Raw genomic sequence first — 15362 nt, 5'->3', positions numbered from 1 at the left:
TGCCCCAGTTGTACTTTACATATTTTGACCGAAAACAATAATTTCACACAGTATATAAAAAGCGAAAGCCCCGAAAAAATGATTTACATAAAACTCGAAAATAGCCAACAATGACACCGAAAAATGAAATTAATAAAAACCAAAAACCAGAAGTGCTAATTCTAATTCAAGCCTGGTTGGATCCAAATGAGGTCACTTATCACTAGATTTGCTACATCAAGGTCAAATTATTGTACTTAAAAATAATTGGCTTATTGCTACAGAATAAAAGGCATACAAAAAAACACTATGGTGTGTTAAAATCATCATTAAAGTGCCAACAAATAAGTCTAATGGACAAGGGCGCGGGAAGTACCCCTACATGCCGAGAGAGACGTGCTGTGCCGTCGTTCTCATTAACTTCTTATTTTTAACATCACCAGGGAATTTTGCTAACTTTAGTTTATGAATGGCCCATTTCCACTGCCTGCAAGAAAGTCATGATTCAACTATCTACCAATTAGTATTGCCGTGTGGGTGCCGGAATTTAGTGTTTCAACCATTTAACGGCAAGCATTGAAATGCAAGGGCGAGCATTCATTGCTTATTCAGCCTATCACTGATAGTATCAGCACCAAGCGCTGTCATGTGAGAGACGGTGTGCTAGCAGCTGGTTTCTCTACGATAACTCTGCTTAATGTGGGACGGCATTAAAAATTAAATCTCTGTAACTTCCAGAAACGCATTTAAAACAGTAGAGAATAAAAGATTAACTGTTAACCTATGGTCAATATATTTCTCAATAAACAAACCATAAAACTGCCTGTGCATTTCTTTTTACTATAGTAAGACCAAATATTCTGAATGCCACTTTTAATGTAATTAAACCAAAGAAGAAATCTTAAAAACTGTATTTTGAGTTCTTATCCGTCATGTACTTTTTTTATTGGCTTTGTAACTATTACAGCCTAGGCAACGTGCCTCACTACCATTTAAAAATCATTAAAAATATCTCTCTCTCTATATCTATAGATATATATATATATCTATATATATCTATATATATCTATATATATCTATATATATCTATATATATCTATATATATATATATATAGAGAGAGAGAGAGAGAGAGAGAGAGAGAGAGAGAGAGAGAGAGAGAGAGAGAGAGAGAGAGAGAGAGAGAAAGAAAGAAAGAAAGAAAGGAGAGAAAGAAAGAGAGAGAGAGATAGTTAGATAGATACACCCCCCCTTTTTTTTCAGCACCCCCAGCTTGAAATTCGTTCCCGTGCCTCTGCCAATGGATGTAATTCTTAATACTTCACCCTACATACCCTGCATCAGGATATGTGTGTGTGTGTGTGTGTGTGTGCGCTTAAGTTGAAACACAGAAACCTTCAGGCATTTAATTGCACTTCTGCCACTGACAACCCTTAGATGGTGCTGTTGTACTGGTGAATTTCTCCAGTCACTGGTTTGAGGAAACACATATCAGTATTTAATTCAGAATGTTAGGATTACGTATTTTTTTCATGATCAAAAATGCTACAACATTTAGCATTTATATATTTGTTATGTCCCATCCATGACTTTACTGTATTAGACAAAACATATACAACCACTGTACTGTATGCCAAAATCATTAAATCTGTACAGCAGGAAGATTTGCATTAGATCAGGAAGTTAAAAGGGTTCAATCACGTGATATTACTTTAGCTTCAGTAGACTTAGCCTCAAGATCCTATATCTGGGATTTTAATAGTTGAGATTAAACGTTTTCCAAGTATTAAACATTTCACATTTTTTCTAAACTGGCGATGATATGCATGTCAAATACAGAGGTCAGCTGTAGTATTTACACCGCAGAATGTATGCAGTGTAGGCTTGTTTAATCAAAGCCTTTTTTCCTATGCACATAAATGTTGTACACATGTCGTCCCATCCACATTACTGTTGCAGTGCATCTTAAAGTAACAGTACTCCATTGGAGGGCTTGTCCGTTTATTTACAAAACATTAAAATTAGTTTATACCCTGCCGTTTTAATGCTTAGGAAATTAAACAATTCTAAAAATCCCTATTCTATACATTCTATTCATTAATCCACAGCCACATTTGTGCTCGCCATCATACCAGACAGAAAACAGTTAGTGCTCTCACAGCGCCCAGAGCAATCTGCAGAACACAACCAACTGCTGGAAGAGCTGGGCTACAAGACCAGTAATGCTTGTAAAAGAAAATGGGGTCTCAGAATGAACAGAATCAGAGCTACTGATAGATCAGAAAATAACTGCTGTAGTTGCCACTGTACCATAACATCATTGCTTTGTATGAGACGCTCTGCATATGATCCATTTTACTGCACTGGTAATTGCTCTTGCTATTACAGTGGAGCTGCCAGTAACATATGGGAAGAAGGTAAAGCCCGGAGCTGTGCTGTACCCCGCCACCTCTTTCCTAAATGATGACTATAGAATGAACCAACTTGCTTCATATAGTCGGATGAAACTTGCGTTGACATATTGAATTGCATACTGCTTTGTCGTTTTCCATATAAATGTAAAACTGACAAATTGAAAAATGTGACATTTTGAAATATAACATGAAATACTGTACTACTATTATGGCTTCCAGTAGATTTTTGCAATATCATTTTGTAGTTTTTTTGATTACATGAAGTTAAATAAAAGATCTAAATTAAGTTAATATTTTTTTTATTAAATGTCTTGATCCTAAAATTCTAGCTGATGCAAAACTTTTGGCCTTAGCTAAAGAAGCTTTTGGTGGACCAATGCAGTATTGTGTTACATCATAACTAAACATTTTCTAAAAATGGTGCTACTTGCAGCAGTCCAATCTGCTGCTACAGGGCTCAAGAACAAAAAGAATCAGTTTCTTGCATCAAGTTTCTTTCTTGGTGGCTGTCAAGGTAAGTGGCAGCAGCCAGGACGCTGTAGACATGCAGAGTGAGTAAAGCCTGTGAGAGATTAGGAATCTCTGCTGTTCCAGTTTCAGTCAGACACCCACAGAATGAGTGGTGGAACAGGCCAGCTGCATGCCACTGGGGGACTGGCAAGAGAACAAGAGACTGCTAGCTAACCCAAGCAGGGTCCCAAGCGGATTCATTCTGCCCATTCCATGCCTTTGAAGGTTCTGGGTGGATTTCATCGACTAAGAAATGCTCTTGAGACTAAATTAAATGGATAGATAGATATCAACCAAGATACTGGAATAGTCAATAAAAACAAAACAAAAACAGGGTTCCCGAGTGGCGCATCTGGTAAAGGCACTCCGCATGGAGTGCAGGATGCGCCCTATAGCCTGGACGTCGCCTGTTCGAGTCCAGGCTATTCCATTGCCGACCGTGGACGGGAGTTCCCAGGTCGGTGGCGCACAATTGGCCGAGCAAGGGTGTCCTCGGCTCACCGCGCACCAGCGACCCCTGTAGTCTGGCCGGCTGCCCAGAGCTGCGTTGTCCTCCGACGCTGTAGCTCTAAGGTGGCTGCATGGTGAGTCTGCAGTGTGAAAAGAAGCAGCCGGCTGACAGCACAGGCTTCGGAGGACAGCGTGTGTTCGTCTTCGCCGCTCCCGAGTCAGCGCAGGGGTGGTAGTGGTGATCTGAGCCTAATAATAATAATTGGATACTCTAAATTGGGAGAAAATAATAAAAAATAATTGGTGACTAAAGGGCATTAGAAATCTACCTGAAAATCACTGAGGACCAATTGGGAAACATTACTGCAAATACAAATTACTGTATGCTTTACAACACAGTACTTCTAACTGTGGCAGACTTCTCTCAAAATAGGTGATGATAACAAATATGCTGTCGTACTAGGTCTTGCACTGATAATATACTTCACATGTACAACATACTGTAAATTAAAATCATCAGAAAGCTGTAAACACTCTGCAGTGTTCTTGCAAGTTTACAGATCAGAACAGTTCAATACTGTACAGCAACTTAATTGCAATAATATTTTTGTGGGGCAGTGCTGGAACCAAGCTGTAAAATTCTGACCTCAAGATATCTGAAACCGGCCTTTTTGCTAAGGGCACGGTGCAATCGGTGTTTGCAGTGCTTCGAACTACTGATCTTTTTTAAACAAATGTTAACAGATTTAAAAGCACTGCAGGTTACAAAATGTATTCAAAACACTAAACTAGAGTTTCCTGTTCTTTACAGCAGTATTTTTTAGCTAGCAGTTGAAATGGAAATCCCAATTATATTCATAATAAAACATGAAAATGTCAAAACTATATAGCCAACGTTCATTGCATTACAATCCCTAGGTGTGATAATGTCCTGCATAGGTTTGTAGCAGAGCTAGCCTGTGCTGCCCCAACAAGAATACCAAGTGTTTAATAACTTAATTGCTGCAATCAAACAGATCATTCGGTCATTTGCTTGTTTTTCCTGCTTTAATGAAGTAATTACAGGTTTAGAATGGCATGTACAAGACAGTTAGGAGTCCAACATGTTTTTTTTTTTTTACATATAAATAGGGCATTGACTTATGTACTTCTCTGATATAATATTGGGAACATGAAATCAGTAAAGCAATTACATAAAATCTTTCCATCCAACACCACCAATTAATAGGGGTCATTATAAGACCGGTCTCGATGAAACCATGCAATTGGCATTCGCAATTATGTTTGTGTGCGTTGAATAGAAAAGCACACACATTCCTTATCCCAATCACGTTATTAAACTGGGATAATGCAACTTGCTGTAAGGATTGGAAACCTGGTGTTTTGCTTATTGTTTCTCAATGCTGGTGGCTGGTAGAATTTGAATGTTGTTTTCCACATTACTAGAGGAACATTCAACGCAGGTTAATCTGTAATACATCTTGAGTCACTATCTAATTTTCTAGGCACAACATTCCGAGGACTTAAAGATAGGACAAAAGATATGTAGATATATGTATGTATGTAGATATATGTATGTATGTATGTATGTATGTATGTATGTATGAATGAATGAATGACATACAAAGAAATGTTCAATGCAATAGTCATTTGAACTAGAATATACAGTGCATTAGTGTCACGTATTGAAGGTAGCTTCGGTGAAATACTTACATTCAGTCTGTCAAACAGGTCGTCATCACCTTGCTTGTTTTCCATGAATAGCTTCAGATTTTTGAAGACCTGAAATAGCAAGTTCAGGGAAGAAGTTTCATGAATTAGAATGGAACATACCTATGAAAAAAGCAAATAAAGTGTATGGATACAGCTGGATTCTCCTTGGCAGACCAGTGTCCTAGAGAAAGCTTTGATTTGACATGTATCTACAATATATTGTAATAAATAAACCAATATATTACACTTTATACAGCAAGCATTGAGAGAGGGGTCATGCTGGCCAATTTGAATGGCCTGACCCACAGTTCTCCACATACCATGGCACCGACTATGGCCATTTTAATTTGTAAAGCCTCCTTATTTACTGCTATATGTTTTAGAGTAATGTTTTCAATTCCACTAGTTACATTATTCTTGCAAAAGACTCAAGGTGGCAAAACCTAAAAACACAGATTAAGGCATTAGTCGAAACATTCTTCCCTCAGAATTTGTGATGTTTTGAAAGAATTATCTACTGCATCTTTGTTAAGACAATCTGTTTAGTTAGACAGCAGCAGTCTTACCGATTTCTTCACAGGCACCTTGTTGTAGTAGCGGATGGAATCTTTACCCAGGAAGTCGAACTCGACCACGTGTTGCTGTCCGTCAAGTTCAGGGTAAAGTTTGATGTGCTCCACCCGCAGGGAGCAGCAACCCACAGTGTCTGCCGTCTCCCCCTCTTCCTTCTCTGTACCCGCCCTCAAAGCCAGCTGGAAGAACCAGACAGCATATTGGAACTGGACACAGGGCACCCCTTGATCCCTGGCCAGGCACTGACCCTCCTCTTGCCTCGGATCCATTAGTTAAAATACTAAACCACTATCATCCCTGCTCCACCATTATGAGGATTAGGCATGAAGGTTAATTAGTTGAGACTGGATAATCACCTCTTCAAAAGTTATGAAAAAAATGCAGCCTTAATTACAAATGGTACAAAAATGTCTTCCATTTTCTAGGAATGCAAAATCACAGGGGTTGAAGCAGTTATTGCCCATTGGACCCAAGTGAGACCTGTACTACATGTCTCTTACACAAAAAGCTGCTCACCCTCCTCTTCAAATACATGCAAAAGATGTTCCATCCCACAAGGGCAGTGGTACAACAATTGTCCATTTAATCAATTAAGGAAAATGATTCTCATCTAAATGTATTTCTGCAATAGGTATTTGCCAAGACTGGTGCCACATTAATAAAAAATAATTAAAAACCTAAAGTACACATTGGTATTCAGGGGCTGGGGCAGAATATCTACTTGAAGATCTATGTATTTATCTATTCATGGAGGTGGTCATCTGGTGGTCTTCTGGTCTGTGGAGAGTTGGCACCCTTTTTTTTCCTGAAAGTTGCCCTTACCTTGTCAATGAAGTAAAGTGCTACAGCTCTTTGGCGGGCTACCATCTGCTTGGATTTCCAGTCTTGTTTGTACTTTTCCCGGATTGCCGCAATGCGTGACTTCAGGTTTCGAGCCACTTCGTACTTCTCCCAGTCCTTCTCTCCCTGTTAGGGAGAGAAAGCAGCAGGCATAAAGAGAACAGCAGCAGACATCGCGCAACACAGGCCTATGTGCCTCTCGTTGCAGTGGACCTTATTAACTTATGTGGATTCCCAGTGCCATGAAACATACTTGTGTGTGTGTCAACACGGTAACACTCTACATACAAGGTAAACAGGGAGAAACACCACATTCTTTCAGACCCAGGGGAATGTTTGACAGATGACCCATGTATATCGCTAACCTTGGCACAAACAAAAGCATTGCATCTTAAATAGATACTGTATGTGTCAGAGCTAATGGATAAAGTTTGAGTCTGTGTTTGAAAAAAAGAGAGGCTATGAGGGCTGTTTGCAAATAATATTAAATATGACTAGACAAAAGACAGGACAATCTGTATTAAAAAGATCACCTCTCTATTGAGGAATTCTTGTATGTACATATTACCCATGGTAATTGGAGGCTGTGTGGTTCGGTGATTAAAGAAAAGGGCTTGTAACCAGGAGGTCTCTGGTTCAAATCCCAGCTCACTCACTGACTCACTGTGTGGTCCAGTGGTTAAAGAAAAGGGCTTGTAACCTGAGGTCCCCAGTTCAAAAACCACTGACTCTTTGTGTGACCCTGAGCAAGTCACTTAACCTCCTTGTGCTCCGTCTTTCGAGTGAGACGTAATTGTAAGTGACTCTGCAGCTGATGCATAGTTCACAAGTTTCTTTAAGTCGCCTTGGATAAAGGCACCTGCTAAATAAACAAACATTAAAAATACAAAATAATAATAATAATAATAATAAATAAATAAATAAATAATTCACCAGCATATAAAAACTATAGGTTCATGCCAGCTCAAAAGGGCTTAGGTTGTCCCGTAAGCTGACAATGACAATTTCTGCAAACTTTAGGTGCATTCTCACCATGTAGAGTAATGGAGGAAATAGACCAAATGAAGGAAACGCCTCCCAAAAATGTGGTCTAATTGGAATGACTCGAAGAGCAGTTTTGACTACAGAATATGCCATAAACACACACAAAAACACATGATTTGCAGTCATTGGTTTGTGTTTGTTACAGTTCAAATTCTGTGAGCAGTACAGTATGTTTTTATAACCAATCACTTTGTGGTTATCTACAGTTTTCACTCTATTTAGCGTAACATTTTAAGAGATAATGAATTTGAACTTAAGGGAGGCATGCAAAATATGCAGCCCTGCCGTTCCGAGTTGCGTAACTTGCTTTACCACACACTGGAAGAATTGAAAGTGACAGGTGCATCAGTTGATATAATTAACTGTTAATAACTTGCTTCTCAGGAGAGATGAAGTGTGGCATATAAATGGAAAGCATGACACCCAGCCAGCTTCTCCAGGGAGTGAAAGCAGCCCGTCAGATATTCTATGAAACTATATACCCTGCATGGAACTAGCAGTGCGCTTGTGGGGCTGGTTGTCTTAGTTATACCACCCATTAGGTGCAGAATGCTGTATTCCCAGAATACTGTGATCATCCATAACATGCCTGTCTAAGGACAGTATCATGGGAGGACTACAAGCAAGAAACAAAGTCAAAACAATTCATGGAGAAACGCTGGATTACATTTGTACGTCGTAGATTTGTGGTGGCAGGATAAAATGACAGAGGAGCAAGAGCGCCATCTAGTGATCGGCCACTTCTGGCGATGTTTCCTTTTGCTTTGCTGGCAATACACTGATGCACTAGATGGTGCTGGCGCTTACTAAAAGACACTTTGGCTGATCTAGCCTATATTACATACGTCTACGGCAGGCAACTAGAACAGAAGTGGAGCTCCTGAACTCAAAGCACCTTATGGAAAGGTTTTTTAAAAAAACAACGCACATTTGCCTAATTGCACTTGAATGATTGCAAACTTCATAAAAAGACACAGGGACAGAAATAATCCCAGACAGGGAAATGCCTATAGTGGAGTCTATTACTTACACACTAGTTTGCATGTTGAAGCATCACACTTGCAGGATATTTAAATGGCTAGGTTAAATTATTGTGGTGGATATCGTTCTGGTGTCTTAGATTTCCCAATGTAAAGGTCATATTTACAAAGTTATTAAAACTTCTGACCTCACTTAGGAGTCGCCTGTTGCCTTATAAAATAACATGTTTAATTAAAGATGTATTGACAGCAGTTTTCACCCTACACAACCTGTCGTCAGGTTGTGTAGGGTGAAAACCTGCCGCCCCCACCCCGGGTTGAAAAAGTGACCGAGAGTGAGCAATAAAGCCTTCTGCTACAAACCTCATCTCCAGTCAATATTTGTACATGTTATAAAAGAAGAAAATGTTACTTAAGCAAATGTTATTTAAGGATTTAAGGGCTATCATTTTTTTTCCTTCACACAAAAAGTCATGTGAAAAAAATGTTTGCCTTTAATCATTACTCGTGGCATAATTAAACACACCACACCATTTACACAGAATGAGCTTTTTGAAAATCTGACGGACACACAGATGGAATGAGCACCATCATCCACAGTCAGATGTTCAGAGACCTGCACAGTTTTGAACAATTAATTGCCCACGCTCCTCCAAAGGTCAACCCACATTAAAGCATCTATGCAGGAGTCCTTACGGTGTGGATTTCCGATTAGCATACTAATCATAATAATAAAAATAATAAAAACATAATCCTTATGGAAATGTCAGCACTATACCCACTCTGAAAGCATTGTCTCTAAGCAGTAGAGGTAGGTGAATAGAAATGAGTATCAGTAGCACAACAATGTGGAACTGCTAAAGAGTTGGTATGGTCATAGATGACATTAGCTCCATAATGCTATTCCACTAGCGCTTGCATTCTTGGTATAAAGCAGAAGACAAATAGCAGCCTTTAAACTATGGCTCCCAACTGTAGCACTGTGTTAACTACAGATTGATGTTTCATGCTGCCAAAATCAGTGCAACTCTTTCACCAGCTTTCCAGGTTATCCATTTGAATTGTATTTACTGTACTTAGAAATAAAAAAAAATAAAATAGGCTTTTATATTACTGCTGAGCTACAGACTGGTACAGCTAAGGAACAGACTTACATAATACATTAATAACATCCAATGGCATGCTACTGCTTCGTCTTACTTTTCTCCCCTCCCCCTCTCCTCCCCCCCCTCCTCCCCCCTCCTCCCTCCTCCCCCCTCCCCCCTCCTCTCCCCTCCTCTCCTCCCCCCTCCCCCCTCCTCTCCCTCCTCTCCCCTCCCCCTCCTCCTCTCCTCTCCTCTCCCCCCCCCTCCTCCTCCCCTCTCCTCTCCCCCCCCTCCTCCTCCCCTCCTCCCCCCTCCCCCCCTCCTCCTCCCCCCTCCCTCCCCCCTCCTCCCCCCTCCTCCTCCCCCCTCCCCCTCTCCTCCCTCCTCCCTCCTCCCCTCCCCCTCTCCTCCCTCCTCCCCTCCTCCCCTCTCCCCTCTCCCCTCTCCCCTCCCCCCTCCTCTCCCCCAAGTACAAACCTTGAGCTTGGAGTTAGCATTGAGCATGATGTATTTGCAGGAGCCCTGTACGTTTTCCGTCCAGCTGGCCAACCAGGTCACTGTGTTGTCGAAGCGAACTTCTTTCCACTTGTGCCCTAATGGGGGCTCGGGTATCTTCGAATCTCTGAAAGCAAAATGTAAAAAAACAGAAACAAACATAGTACAATACCTACCGTAATTACTGTGGTTATGTAGATTTCAAGTTGCACTTTGCCACAATCCCTGTCCCTTCATTCCACTAAACCCTGGCCTTGGGTACCAGGTGGTATAATATATTACACTATAATTGTTGAGAGTTCCTTACCTGCTGCAGTTGATAATGACGTCCTCTGGCTGGATCCTCTTCTTCAGCTTGCCCTGTTTGGGATGGTCTCCTCTCCCTCGGAAGAGTCCTGGAGGTTCAATCTTGAAATTCCCAATCCTCTCCTGATGCTGGTCCATTAAGCAAAACCCAAACACCTCCACTATCTTTTGATTCGCCTCTTTTATTTTCTAGAAAGGAGTAGGAAAATAAAAATAGTGCCATATAGAAATGATCAGGGTGTATTACAAAAAAAATAAATAAATAAATAAATAAATAAACCGGTACCCATCAGTGCAAGGTTGCCTTAATTGTATGTCAGTGACCAATTGAGATCCCAGACTTTCAATGACATACCATTTAAATGCCATTCATTTTCTTGTAATGCTTTTACCCTTTTAGAAATACTAAAATAAACTTAAATTCAAAAGGCACTGAAAGTCTTCTAGTCAAAACATGTGTCAATGAATTAATTGTGTTTTATAGTACTTCTAAATACAGCACTATGAGTGCTTAATAGTCATGTATTATACCGGTACACTGATCCAACGATAACAAAACATACATTGATTAACTACACACAATTTAGACCCTCTAAAGATTGAGACACAGTTATATAATTATTATGAATTGTTTCCATCCGCCATTGGGCATTGAAAGCAATTTGAAATCAGTCCTATTGGTTTTCAATGCCAGCAGACAAGTACTCGGCTTGAAAATTGGGTCTGAATCCTACTTTGAATGCTTGAACATTTCATTTGTCTACTGCCAATAATGTTTGAATGTGAAACTACATGCAAGATGTATGTGTATTTCAAACCACTTGCTCCATAGGGAAATCTAAATGAGAAACTTATTCTAGGAAACATGGCTATTGAAAATAAGTCAACTTATAACATTTTACCTGCTTTTAAAACTAGTGGTCATTTCACTCCTAGCTTTATCTGCCATTCAAGGAGCTGCTATTTCAAGCAATTAAGAGGTCACAACAATACCAGCCTATTCACTTGTAACAATCACACTTTGATTCTTTGCCATTAGCTTATAAATCAGCACCAGTTACACCGTATGCAGTTCTTAAATCCTATAAAATGGGCTCCTACTCAGTGTTTTATATATTGAAATGTTCTTTTGTTAAAAACAATTTTACATTACACATGTGTCACCACAGGGCTTGATGTAAATTAGCTTTCAGTTGCTCTGTTGGGTAAAACAATTTTGAAGTCAACTGCTCCATCTTTGGAATTAACACAAATACACAGCAAGTATTTCCAGGGTACTGTTAAAATAAAGTGAAGCACTAATGTCAAATTTAAGTATACTCCCCATACGTAAAAGCTACCCACCCACTGTGCTTGGCTAACAATGCAAGCATTTCAATGCCTGGCATAATTGATCAAAACTAATGGGGAAAACTATGATAATGCAATTCCGTTTCACAGTTGAACCATGTAAAGCTTAAGCATATTTTAAATCGAGATAAGCTACTTTATTTATGTAACTAGATTCTGTGTCTTATACAAAAAAACAAAAAGTTCCCCCCTCTCTGGCAACACAAAGCACTGCATATGAAATTCTGGCTTATGAGGCTGTATTTAAAAAAAAAAAAAAAAAAAAAGGGAGGGGTGGTTCTTCCCTAGTCCAATCCTCTACTTTAACTTTTCTTCATGGTTACTACGATTTTCCAGCCTGCCAAGTGATCATTCTTGCAGATGGGTTACCTGCCTTGAATCTGCCACTGCTTTGCAAGGCACTAGACATGAGTTTCTAACTCATTATCTGCTTGTCTTCCTTGCTTAGATTTCTTTCAGTGCCCCCCTTGTAGAAATCAAACATGTTCTAGTTTGCAATATAACTTTACAAAACCCTTCACATTGTTAGTCTGCCATTGATTTCAGCAGTAGTCGAAGAATAATTGTGTTATTTAAAAAGTCCCTGATAATACTTTCATCACAATATCATTATCATTTGCTGCACTTTTATAGGGCTATTTTGAAATCGGTATTGTGCCCTACACCCTTAACGAGACAAGGTGGTGATCTAAAATGCTGTTAATCTTAATACCTTACTCATTTTTATATGGTATAATTAAAAGTAGATGGATGACACTTTACAAGCACACACACATGGGGTGAAGTAGTAAGGGCTTGCACTGGGATAATGCCTATCTGCCCATCAACATTGAGATAAGCAGTTAACATTCACTTTACCTCCCACCGTTTAAGAAAAGTATTCAGACATGATCCCCCTTTCCTCTGCCATTTCTATAAAAGTATGTCTACCCAGACAAGGGTAAGAACATTTTGATATCAGCAGTCATCTTCTCCTCTATTGACGAAATAAGTTTTATTTTTTGCATATGGGTAAAGGGTTTGGGAGGATGGACCTGGTGAAAAGGTGGAGTCACGCAGCTCATGAATATTACAGCTATTGGTTGGGATTGAAGTAGAGTCATGGAGGTGCTTTAAAAGTAGTACCAGATAATAAACTGACAAGAAACTGTGATAAATAATGGTGTTGAAAATGATTGCCAGCCACATTGGCAGCTGGCTTTGATATTAGTAGTACCTCCAGGTACCAGTAGATTGCTGGTTGACAGTCACCTCCTTGGTCCAACTCTCCTTGATGGTTACTTGGATTTTGCTGCTTGCCAAGTGATCATTCTTGCATTCTTACTCGCCTGAAAACCACCATTGCTTTACAGGGAGGAAGTTGTGATTTTGCTTGTGAATTACCTGCTTTTCCTCTTTGCTCATATTTCTCTTGGCTTCCATTTTGTTTTTGTAGAATTCGAACATTTCATTGAAATTGCACTTCTCCAGGTCGGTGATTATCATCCTTTCCTTCAGGGTCATTTCCTGAGACAAAGGAAGGACACAGGGAGAGGATGGTCACAGAGATACAGAGGCACCCAACCTCCCTAAAACAGGACAGTCACCCCAGCATACTGTACTGTACAAACCATAATAGTCTATTGGAAAATTGGCTTTAAAGTAAGTTAAGATCTGAGTGATTAGCCCATGGCCAGCAGTGACGAGAGCTTATTTCTCGGTACTGAAATACACATTCTATGTTGACTTCCTAACTGTTCTTTACATATTTGCAAGAGAAGGTTTCAAACAAGTTCTCTTGGATCAGAAGGCAAGCTGTTGTGTGTCACCCAATGATAGCGCTATGCAGATTTTTAGTCTTTTAAATGTGCTACCAAAACAAATACCATACCCTTCACTAAAATGCCAAGAAAATGGCTGAACGCCTTTATCCAGTAATAACTCAGGAAACAAGCACACTCGATCTATAGCACCAGCACCAGGAAATACAGTCAAATTAAACAATACATTAAAAACGGATCAATAGCCAGTTTTGTCGGAGAATGCCATCTGGGCCCCAACCCAGTAAAGGTCACCCTGAGCATTAGCGATGTAATGCTCCCCAACACAATCTGTCTGAACAGGAGACGTGTCCTTTTACACAGGTAAGCAGACTGAGGAATACAAAATTAGCGGTTTCAGAGCAAGGCAACTCGAAAGCTAAAGCGCAGGACCTTGATTCTTGTAGCGAATCTATATGTTAAACGTGCTTCTGTGGAAACGGCATATTCAGTGTTTGAAATGGCCCATTACCAGCATTCAAATCGTTGTGCGCATTGAAGTTTATGAACTGGAACCTCACATAACTGGCTTCTCAGAAACATGTTCTTTCCCTGCGCTTTCCTAGACTAAATCTTGTTCATTTGCATTACTATCTATAACACTATGCACATACATGTTTTCAGTAGTATTCAGATTCTCCACATCCTATGAAGTTTACAGCTTAGGTTCGGGAGGTTGGACGAACCCCCACACATTATCACGTCATCTAATTGAATTATATCATCTAATTGAATCCAAATTGAATAATTACTGCTAGCATAAATAACCTGTTTACTCCCTCTTCCTTTCGCATTTGTTCTTTTGCAACCCACCACCCGCCCCCATCTCTTACTTTAAATTAAGTATAATTCTATGGGGGTCTCCTGTCCTGTTCAACAGCCAGGTAGGGGATCTTTGATCCAGGTAGGTGTTATGCCAGACTGTTTGTTCTATGTTCATTTGCTTCGCATACCTCATCAATAAAAAAGTTTGCTCATCATATCATTGTGTCATGGGGTTTGTCCTTATCTACTGAATTTTGTTTTAATGAATCTTAGTGTCCTCTGTGCATCGATTGTCATTTATTAGCAAATGATTGGTTGCTGGTCTATTCTAAAGTTAACAGAAGGTTATTTGAACTGCAGCCACAAACAGAACAGAAAGCAGTGTACTCCAGATCGGGGTCTCCTTTCAGGGGATGCCCATGTTTCTTAGACACAGCAGTTTAAGATACATCACTTGAGTTTAATTAGAAATATCCTACAGGCTTATGCCTGACTAATTAAGCTTTTAGCAAAGCCTGACATTTCTTATCTGCTCTACAAGGGGAAATTGCTGTGCATCTCAGCACCCTTATAATGTGTCCCAGAGTGACCCTTCCAATTAGATCTGAGCACCAAAGGCAACTTTGAGACAGACTGGAAATGCTGGGCAGGATACTTGGCTAAATAATTCTCACATACCAGCAATGAAAACATTATCTCTCATGATCAAAGCCCCTTAGCCTCAAGGTGACTTTGCCATCAATAGACCACAGTTTTGATTTTCTTACTACATAACGCAACATTAAGCCTGTGGCCATCACAGAATAGTAGGAGGATAACTAATTTCCAATTAAATTAACCCAATCAAAAGCAAATGACATGCAATTACGGTGATTTGCTTATATGCATCAAGGTTCTGTGAAAATGTAGGTATTGGCAAGGTTTTAACTTGTCTTTTCCAATCATTATTTGCATAGTATGCTCTCATGCTGGTTACTTCTACAGTGGCTCATTAAGGACATGGTGTGTGTATGTATGTATATATATATATATATGTATGTATATATATATATATAATATA

At 39.7% G+C, this 15362-nt stretch overlaps 1 protein-coding gene across 3 annotated transcripts in view; it reads right to left on the bottom strand.

Moving 5' to 3' along the window:
* The window catches only part of zgc:173742 (DNA topoisomerase I, mitochondrial), a 41784-nt gene that overhangs the window by 5851 nt on the left and 20571 nt on the right, over positions 1–15362 (bottom strand). For all 3 annotated transcript variants that reach the window (XM_058993593.1, XM_034043238.3, XM_058993592.1), the window contains exons 10-15: positions 13122–13244; positions 10390–10577; positions 10065–10209; positions 6461–6604; positions 5632–5817; positions 5066–5134 (exon numbers count right to left, since the gene is read on the bottom strand). In XM_058993593.1, the coding sequence (XP_058849576.1) occupies positions 5066–5134; positions 5632–5817; positions 6461–6604; positions 10065–10209; positions 10390–10577; positions 13122–13244 (855 nt within the window). The remainder of the gene's footprint in view (positions 1–5065; positions 5135–5631; positions 5818–6460; positions 6605–10064; positions 10210–10389; positions 10578–13121; positions 13245–15362) is intronic.

The sequence above is a fragment of the Acipenser ruthenus genome, chromosome 20 (assembly GCF_902713425.1).
Source record: "Acipenser ruthenus chromosome 20, fAciRut3.2 maternal haplotype, whole genome shotgun sequence".
Classification (NCBI taxonomy): domain Eukaryota; kingdom Metazoa; phylum Chordata; class Actinopteri; order Acipenseriformes; family Acipenseridae; genus Acipenser; species Acipenser ruthenus.
Note: the sequence above shows the minus strand (reverse complement) of the source record. Positions and strands in the feature narration are given on the sequence as shown.